General features: G+C 40.7%; 2 protein-coding genes across 2 annotated transcripts in view; one reads left to right on the plus strand and one right to left on the minus strand.

Moving 5' to 3' along the window:
• The window catches only part of LOC138007323 (Golgi-associated plant pathogenesis-related protein 1-like), a 9,580-nt gene extending 7,932 nt beyond the window's left edge, over positions 1 to 1,648 (plus strand). Inside the window, exon 4 of the mRNA XM_068854140.1 lies at positions 1,279 to 1,648. Within this exon, the coding sequence (XP_068710241.1) occupies positions 1,279 to 1,596 (318 nt within the window). The 3' untranslated portion in view covers positions 1,597 to 1,648. The remainder of the gene's footprint in view (positions 1 to 1,278) is intronic.
• A 1,326-nt stretch (positions 1,649 to 2,974) lies between these two features.
• Positions 2,975 to 10,000, minus strand: part of LOC138007317 (transient receptor potential channel pyrexia-like) — a 7,425-nt gene continuing 399 nt past the window's right edge. The window contains exons 1-4 of the mRNA XM_068854132.1: positions 8,939 to 10,000; positions 7,411 to 7,658; positions 5,997 to 6,122; positions 2,975 to 4,932 (exon numbers count right to left, since the gene is read on the minus strand). The exon at positions 8,939 to 10,000 is cut by the window's right edge and continues 399 nt beyond it. Coding sequence (XP_068710233.1) covers positions 3,313 to 4,932; positions 5,997 to 6,122; positions 7,411 to 7,658; positions 8,939 to 9,698 — 2,754 coding nt within the window. The 5' untranslated portion in view covers positions 9,699 to 10,000 and the 3' untranslated portion in view covers positions 2,975 to 3,312. The remainder of the gene's footprint in view (positions 4,933 to 5,996; positions 6,123 to 7,410; positions 7,659 to 8,938) is intronic.

A 10,000-nucleotide genomic window follows, 5' to 3' on the forward strand; every position in this document is an offset into this window, starting at 1 on the left:
TTCACACTCAACGTTAATTATGATCAACGGAAGTATAATTCAGGCTATCATACTCCATTCAATTTTATTCAATTATGGTTCTGTTCACATCTGCGAAAATTCGAATACAATAGGGTAACATCGCAGTGTGAGACAAAATGGCGCCGTATCGCGTGGCTGCCACGATCATCATCACCATGCTTTAGGCAAGGAGAGAACCAAGAATAGCTTCTGAGAACAGAAGATAACAAATCCAAATGTTCGCTCCATAAAGAAGTTAGAAGTTTCGTCTGCTCATACCACCACATGTTCGCCATTCTGTTCAATTACGCACTGTAATTACTTCAAACAAAGGTTGTTTGAAGTAATTATAATCCAGTTATAATCAGGGTCTGTAATTAGTTGATGCGAACCCATTTCATATTTAATTCGATTATAATTCGATCACAATCGATACCTAATGTGAACAAGGCTTTAGTCTTAATGATTTTGTGACTGTCAAATTTTAAAATGTGTGTCGCTATTGCCTCCTGTAATTCAGTTGTTACTGCATGCAATAAGGTTGAATAAACGATTGATTGATCGATTGGTTTTCTTTTACCTTATTGCTAGAAATTGGTAGAAAATACTTGGACACTTCGTGTTTGATTCTGTTCTTTCTTTTTTTTTACCCCCAAAAGTTTTGCATAGGCATTGTTTTCGAAGATGTCCCGGGAGAAATGGCAAACAACGATTACGCAAAATTTTGGGGGGTAAACAAGATGTATTATGGGATTTGAGAAAGTAGTTAACATTAAAATCGGGCGTGCATCTAATTACTTGTATTTCTGGAGATCGGTGCAGTAATTTACTGTTAATCTGATCGGTTGAAAGTGATGTGTTTTGACCCAACCAAATTTTGTCTTGTACTTCTCCCAGTAACAGGCGGCAACACCGTCATGATGTTATAATTGCAGAACTAAGACTATATCAGGGTTTTTTTAAAACTTGAAAAGACATTTCGAATTCTAAGGGAAGTCTCAAGTGTACTCTTTTTAAAACTGTCCTGAAAAAAAAAAAAAACTGATTAAAACGTGTTAGAATACGAGATATCGTGGCTGGGTTAATCGACGGAATTCATTGATTAGAGGACCTTTTTAAGAGACTTGACGATTGCCTAACGGAGACGATCTCTTGAAGTCGATTTACAGATTCCTATATACTTTTTCAAATCATGTCAAAAATTCTCTTTAGAGGAGTTTCTCCATGAAATTGCCTTTGATCATTTCCCACTTTCACTTATTTTCGTTTTTTTTTCAGCTGGTATGGAAAAATACCAAGCAGATCGGTGCAGTCAGCAAGCGTAGAAGGGATGGCAAGACAGTGGTAGTAATTAAATATAATCCACCAGGAAATTTTCTGGGTCATTTTGCAGAAAACGTCTTTCCTCCGAGAAAGGTTGACACAATAACTCGTCCTTTCAAGGTAACAGTTTCTGACAATAACGGAACGTCAACCAACTCAACTGTTTCGGAAAAACCATCTTTACGTGTATATGTGATAGCAGAAGCCGCAACGGTACACTTTCGAGGGATGCAGTTTGCTCTGCTTTGGTTGCTCACTGGAATTTTGGCTTAGAAGATTCTCTGTGAAATTACAAAATACTTATTAAACACCTTGCTCTTTTGGCGATCAGTGTTCATAATTTTATAAAATTGCTAAAAAAGGGGGCTTAAAACTGATCTAAACTTAAAAAGGGTTTCCCAAATTTTTGAACCGTATCTCTGGTTCTTCTTCGGGAGACAATGAATCTAAAAATTCAAAATTCAAAATCACTGCTTCATAGTTTGTTTCCCAAGAGATCTTAACAGCGACACATATGCCCCTGGGAACTCCATTCTTTCATTCACAGAGTTCTTATTAATGTTTGAATGTAAAGACTCCAGAAAAATTCTGCGCTTGCTAATTAGTTTCATTCCTTTCAAGAATTTAGCCGTAGCGTGGATGGATGTCCTGCGTGGTTCTTTCGGCATGTTGTCGGATTGCCGACTCTTTACTTGCGGCACGCGCGGGATCATGTTCCACTCTCCTCGAAGCCCAGCACCGTTTGCTCTCACCAATGTAGGAAAAATCGCAGTCTTTGCATTCAACCCTGTAAACAATGCCTGCTATTTTTTCTTCCGATGGACGGTCATTCGGTTTTTTGAAGACAGAAGGAAGTGTGCATATGGGCTTAAAAGCAGTCTTTATGTTGAAATGTTGCAGTGCAATTTTTACTGTGTGCGTTTTACCCTGAACATAGCTAGGGTACCACGGCAAGGCCAGCAGGGTCAGGATGGTGGCTTTGTGGGCCAGACCTTGGTTGGGCAGCATTTTCAATGAATTTGGTGGGGTATCCATTGACCTGTAGGCTGTCCTGGACGTGGGATGTTTCCTCTGTTCTCAGGGCCTCGCTAGAAGGGATGGTATTCGCGCGGTGCATCAACGTGCAAACTTTTATAAAAATATTAAGGACGGTGCCTACTATTTTTATTGCGCATACGTTCTGCGCATCTTGAGATACTCGGATTTCCTATCGGTGATGCTTACTAATATAGGGATATTTTTGCGCGGTTTAAAACTATCCGGAGAAAGTAGATCTTAGTAAGTACTCTTGGTATCCAAAAAGAAAATTGGGGGTAACCATGCATTTTTCAGAGATAATTAAGTTTCAGTTTGAGAAAGAACGCCATACATTGCTTTATATTTTAAACCTTTTTACAAATATTATTCATGAATTATCTTTGAAAAATGCGTGGTTACCCCCAATTTTCTTTTTGGATTTTAATAACACTTGTTAAGATCTACATTTCCCGCATATTCACACACCGGGGCAAAAATATTGTTAATAAGTAGGCACCGTCCTTAAACATCTTTTGTTCAAAACCAGAGCTTTATGCGTTTTCTTTGGAATTAAAAAAGAAAAGTTGTAAGCTTAATAACGAAGCTTTAGGTCCATTCAACCTTTAAATATATAAAAGAACAAAAGACGAAGATGGGTAGCACGTTTTCATTATTGACCTGAGATGTACATTTAAATGTCTTTAACTGGTGTTCCACCTCTAACTCAAGAGTACAACGTTGAAATAGAAAACTTCTTTTTCAGATGAAAGCAACTCTGTAATAAATGAGCTATTGTACAGTTTTCGCTGAAAGCGGTAACAACTTTCAATGTCTTTTATATGCGGTTTACGCCATTTTTGACATCCAAAAAACAAAGTAATCATTTTAGTTATTCAACCCAGTCCATTCATTACGTGAGTACATCAAAGAAATCAATCATCCAAGTTTGTGGACTACATCGTCTCGTTATTCCTATGTTTGGTTTGCTTTATGACTCCGTAGTGGTTGCTCAAGGTTTCTGTCATTATCGATGGAGTAGATTTCTTCCAGTCTTTGAACTGCGAACGTTAATCGCTCTAACATTTCTTTCTGTTCATTCCCAGTTACGTCTTGGTTCTCATGCACGTGCTCTTCATAGAGAAAAGAAGTTGTCTTTCTCAGTTCCTCGACGTTCGAAGTGAGCGAGCAAAGCAGACGTTTCAGTTCAAGATGAGATCGAGTTAGACTCTCCAAATTTTCCAAAACATCATCAAATTCGCTTTTCTCTAGTTTTCCAAACCGCTTTCCACCTAAGCGCTTGCTCACAATGTTGTGAATTTCGGAGACTTTCTCCTCTTGTTTTCGAGTTTGTTCTTCTTCTTCTGAAAGAAGGGCAATGTAATCAGCCTCCTGGGGACTACAGTTTTTGCTTATAAAGTCTCTGTATTGTTTGACTTTCTTTATCGAAGCGTCCAGTTCTAGATCTTGAAGGAACCGAGCCCTTTGCAATGCAGCAGTTGCAAGCGCATTGTCGTAAACTCGCTGGAACGTGTTCGATAAGAGCGCAATGTAAAGATTCATGAGAACAATGGCGGCGATAATTATAAAGGAGCCACAAAGAACGCGCGACATGTATGGTGCTGCTTTACTTAGCTCAGCGAAATTGTAGCTGTCCAACAAAGGGATCTGAAGGATGGAGTACAGCAAACTAAGAATCGTGTCGTACCCTTGTATAGGAGTTTGAGCCCGTGGACCAAACACGATCCAGAGGGCAGCTCCATAGGGTATATAAAATACCAAAATCACAAACAACCATTTTGCGGTGTCATTGATGATGTGTCCAAGCATTACGACAAAAGGTCCCTGTCCTGGGAAGGGTCTGGCATACTTAAGTAAGCGAACCCAAACTGGAATTACTGAGCAAGAGAGGATTCCAACGAAGACGCGATTGTAATCTTCGTTTCTAATGTTCACTGTTACAAAGTGAAGAGCAATCACCACCATCATCATGGCATAGGTTAGCCAATCAAAAAGGTTCCATGGATCTGATAAATAGGTTTGTTTATTGCTCTTGTCCAGTTTAATCATTCTGAGCTCTTGTTCAACGAACGCTTTTTCCTGTGGCCATCGCGGATGACAGAAGGCCAGGTCTCGCTCTACTTCCTTCCTTCTCCATTTTATCAGTTTACGGGACTGCTTCTTCGACCGATAATATTCCTTCACTTCCTTTCTGATTTCATTGAGCATTATTAAAGCGAAAACAATTTCGATCACAATTTTCCACCATTGTTGGCTGAGGGGCGTGTAAAAGGCACTGACATCTTGAGGCATGGAACATGCAAAGACGGTGTACAATATGGCCAACACAAAATTAGGAAAAATGTCTAGCCATGCCTCAACCCGAAAGTACCGCCATTTTACATCGATCAGGCGTTGGAATATAGGATGCATAACCAGCTCAAGGCAATTCGATAAGGACACAGCTTGTAACGGGGATGGAACAGGAGTTATGATTTCTTTCGGGCAGTCACAGGTTTCAAGGAAATTCAAATAAAAGTTCTGTTTTCGATGAATTCTGTCCACGGAATGAAACTGGTCAAGTGCTCTGTATGCCTTTAAAAAAGTGAGCAAAAGAAGTAAACGATTGAAATATTTGGCCATCAGCTCTTCCTCGAGGAAGCAATTAGTTGGCTTTAAATGGCAGCTACTTTGACAATCTTTAGAACGCAATGTCAGACCAATTTTCGCTGTAAAATTGACAAAATAGATTTGTTATCAGCGGAGAGATATACAGTGCGACGCGCCTTACCTTAGCCACCCAACAAACTTTCACATTTGACAACCCATTCAACGGTGTTCAACTTACAACCGTGCGAACTTTGCAAGGAGGGGTGACTGTCAATCAAATTCGCACACCCTGATTGGCGTATAAGTTTTAAAGACGTTGTTAGGTGGCCACGGTAACGCGCGCGCGACGCACTGTAATCACGGTTCAGCACTGAAAACTATTTTCTTTGCAAATAACAAGTAAGAAACCTGGAAACGACATATTTGTTATGATCCTCTCAGCACTGCATCCAGTTGTAAAAGGCTAGACCACCTCATCCAACTGGGGCCTGGGAAATCTTAAAGGTAAACGACATGCATGAGTTGTTTAACTCACATTTGCAACAGGGGTATCATTTCAGTTCGGATTATTTACTCTTTGTCAGAATCGAGGATGCAAACCTATATGCACTACGCAGCAAGTTAGAATTAGTCGAAAAGAAGAATGTGTTTCTTTTTAGGCATCACATATGACGGATAAAAGTACAAAGCAAATAGGAATCACCGAAAGGTCCTTATTTACGAGTGTAACACGTGACAGTGAACTGGAGTTACTGATAAACTTGTGGCCTTCGCTGCGCACCTTTCACGCCCCCCCACCCTCCCCCCCCCCCCCCCCGTCCCTCTTCCTCTCCCTCGAATGAGACGGGGATCGAACTGGCGACCTCCAGCTCGGAAGGCCGCGCACAACTGAGAACTGAGCTACGCCTGTCTCTTACACTAATTCGTCGTGTTATGACTGACTGCCATCATTTACACGTACAATCATCAAATATAGCATCATCTTTCTCTAGAAGTGTGATCTAATTCAACTAACGTACTTTACTATAGTGGGCTTTTTAAAAACTTACCACCACTGGCATCTGGGAAATAAGAAGCGAGAGTGCTGACATTCCACTGTCGTCTTTTACACCAGCTGAGGCACCCTCGTCTAAAAGCAACCGAGTCACCTCATCACTCTTGTGTTCAGCGGCTACCTATAAAAGAAAGATTGAATAGGCCACTTCGGAAAATACCATGATAATCTTTGTTTGTCGCCCCAAATTTTGCATAAGCATTGTTTCCAGTTTCTCTTGGGACTTACAATGGTCCCAAGAGAAAACAAAAACAACGCTCATGCAAAATTTGGGGGGGGGGGGGGGGTGGGGGGGAACAAACAAAGAGTATTATGGTATTTTCCGAAATGGCCTATTTAGCCAAGGTCATAAATAGATAAGAAGGGCAAAAACACTGCGCTTCGTATAAAAGAGAAATAATCTTCCTCTTTTCACTGCATCATTTTATGGCGGTTGGTTGGGGTCACATCTATACTTTACTACACGTTTACTATTTTAAATGCGGTCTTGGACATAATCCCTTTTTTTTTTCCTGATGTCGTGGATCGTCAACCGAAATACAGCAGAGATGTCGGAAAAGATTACTATTTATCATTTAGATTAGAGTGATGGCAATGATTGTCGTTATGTTCACTCATAAACGTTCGCTCGCAAAGTGATCTCTCGTCAAGTTCGCTAACCGACCCATTCCGAAATGCTCGGCATCTTTTAGTGTGGCTTTACCGCGAACGATGATTTCATTCTAAGTTGTATGTGGTTTGAGCATATCACACACCATATTCGTGCTTATTTTCGACGGCGCCATTTTCTTTCGATGTTAAACTTCGCGCATGCGCGATAAATTTGAATCAGACGTTGCACAACCATGCCACGTATGCACTTTGGTTAATTTCGCGTATGCGCTTTACAAGCTTGATTGCGATTTGTGACTGAGCGCAGAGGAAATCAAGCCTAAATCTGACCTTGGGCGTTATGTGTTTCAAACATTATTATTTATAAATACGATCCTGGCAGCTCCCAACGTCAGACTTCATAGCTCGATTGGTTAGAGCGTCGCACTGGTATCGCGAGGTCACGGCTTCAAACCCCGTTGAAGTCCTTAATTTTTCAGACTTCTTTACGCAATTGAAAAAATTGCGTTCATAACTGCGAGGATCATAGCTTCACTTGATTTCATATTCGCAGTTCATGTATGATCCATTTCATATATCATTTCATCGTTAAATTTTGATCACGGTTTTTGGATGTTTTTTTCGTTTTACATTTAAATTCACCTGTAAACAAAGATGAAGATGAATTGTGTTACATACGAAATGCCAAGTTTTTACTCAAACGTAAACGCATGCATTTCGTTTGTAATCGGAAGTGTTTTGTTTTGTTGGAGCTAGAACGACTAAATGGCAAAGCATTATTATGATACCACACTCACTTGTAGCGGAGTGCGTAACTTATAATCCCTGACTTCAATATCAGCTCCAAAAGCTAACAGCATCTGAACACATTTCACAGCTTCATTCTTTGCAGCATAATAGAGAGGAGTCTGGTCCTCGCCAGCGGTTCTCGCGTGAACATTGGCACCTTTCTCTATCAGAAATCTCACCATCTCTGAATAATCAGCTGACGCTGCCACGTGTAACGGTGTTCGGCCAAAATCGTCGGATTTGTTGACGTCGGCACCTGGAAAAAGAGCTTCGAATTGTAAAGGTACAATCACTTTCTCACTTCTCAACTGAGGAAGAAGCCTTTGAATTTTCTATAACCTGGATCGAACACCTAGTAACTCAAGATGCTAGTTTGGATTGCAGATCGGCTGACTGGCCGATCGATAAATTGCTTTGCCACGGGCCTCTAATTAATTTGCGGGCCTAGAATTGCTGTGATTTAACCGAAAACGGTTGGAAAAGAGTTATTTTTAAAAACTTAAATCTCTTCGGCTTCTAGTCAGATCTCATGGTCATTCTCTTTTCAGGACATTCAGAGACTATTTTGAATTTTTTTGGTCCCTTTCACGAGCTCGTGACGTAAGGCTTACAAGTCTCATATCTCTTCTAAGTCCTCTTTTTCCCCGACCAGGTATAGTTAGGTCGACTTCTCTGGACAATCACTCAAAGAAGGGTTACCATTTTGCAAGTCCTCGGTGGACATGCCAGTGAGACCCTACATTTCTTCGCAGCATCTCGTCGCATAAACTCTGGTACGTGAAAAGAGAGTTCTCTTGTTCAGGGTTAGGTCCTGATATAAGTTACTTTCAAAACACGGTAAATATGCTTGATGGGAGCGAAAATGATCCCTTTGATTTTGGAACTTGTGAGTTGTCATCACGTGTACTTAACGACACTACGGTCCTTGATATAATGCCGGTAAAAGCAGTGTGTTTACAGCATAACGAATGCAAAAGCCCCCTGCTGTGTGGAGTAATTAATTGAAATTAAACAAATGATCAAAAAGCGTGACGGCACGTCTTGATTATTCCATCGAGCAGCGACACTTGTTTTTAGCTTTTGACAGGGGCACCCAACGCCAATTTTCGGAAAATATCTGTTCGGAAGACGATTTGAGATCTACAATTTTCGGAAAATTTGTTGTAAAATTTCTTGCTTGCCTGCCTCTCCTAGTATTTTCGAACATCTGAAAAATGGTATAATTGCCTATTTTTAACGGATTTTTACCCTAAAAAGGTCACCTAGAATTTTCGGGAGCCTTTTTTCTGGCTAAAATTTTCGAAAAGGTACGATTTGATCCCTATAATTTTCGGATCACTAGACTTTCAGCTAGGAAATCCGAACGGATGAAAACTTTTTAGGGGATAAATTATGCCTATATCTACCGTTTAAATACTAAAATACGTTTAACAATGCTATGTTTAAGTGGTTTTGAACTATATTCTCCTTGGGTGCCCCCGTTTTGAGGTCCTGATCCGAATCAAAAAACGATAAAATACGCATTAACGACTTTACCTCGATCAATAAGAAACTGTGCTACACCAACTCCCCACGTTCTTGAAACTTCATGCAGTAAAGTTTGACCGAATCGATCACTGGTGTTGACCGAAGCTCCTTCATTTATCAGCGACTGAATATGATCCAAGTCCACAGAATCATCTGGGTCCACAGAACTTGACAGCTTTGCAAAGTATTGAAGCAAAGTCTGGTTAAGTTCCGGCCTGGATCGATTGACGGAAGAATCACTGGGAAGGGAAGCTTTCGACCCAGTGGTTTTGGTTTCTCCGCGAACCGAGTCAAGTTCATCTTCTCGCGCACTGTGTAATATGGCGTAAGCCCCTAAGCTCGTCTTACGACCTTTCTGTCGTTGCAACATTTTTTCATAGCTCGTCATATTTCCATTTCTTCTCTTCGTACCTGGACTCGGGGAATGATTCGGAGGATTGCTTTCGAGTAAAGACGGTCTTCTCAACTTTGCTTCTTCAGAGCCGACAGGTCGCTTTCTAGTGTTTTCATGGCCATGAAGCTCAATGTCATCATCTTTCAGTGGAAATACCTTGACAGGAGGAACAAGAGGAGGCAGTCGTCCATTTACCGTCCTCTTTTCCCTGATGTTATTTGAGCTCTTCGTGATAGAACGGGATGGTACATTACTAGCAACAGAACTGATTGAATCGCTTGTCATTCCTTCTGGAGCCACTCTCATTCTCTTTTGATGGGCTTTTCGATCTCGTCGCTTTCCGCGCTTCACGCCTTCTTTAGCAGTCGTATTCATTGCCGATCACTATTGGGTGTTGACGTTTTTGAAAAAAGCATATGAATAATTAAGCCTAACACGTTTTCAATTTTCATAAATGGACTTCATCTAACTGTAGTAATAACTTCACTGAAGATTATGTTAAGTGTACGTAACTTGACGTCATGGCTCACACGTTGCAGAGGAATATTTTTACATAACTGCAGCCGGTCACGCTAACTGAAACTGCACGAGCTCTTGAACTTAACATTACGGCTTTCTATCGGCATCTTCACCTTGGTTAGGTGAGAATAGTTAATTTATTGACTCTCTGATAAATG

Source organism: Montipora foliosa, chromosome 6 (genome assembly GCF_036669935.1).
Source record: "Montipora foliosa isolate CH-2021 chromosome 6, ASM3666993v2, whole genome shotgun sequence".
Taxonomy (NCBI): domain Eukaryota; kingdom Metazoa; phylum Cnidaria; class Anthozoa; order Scleractinia; family Acroporidae; genus Montipora; species Montipora foliosa.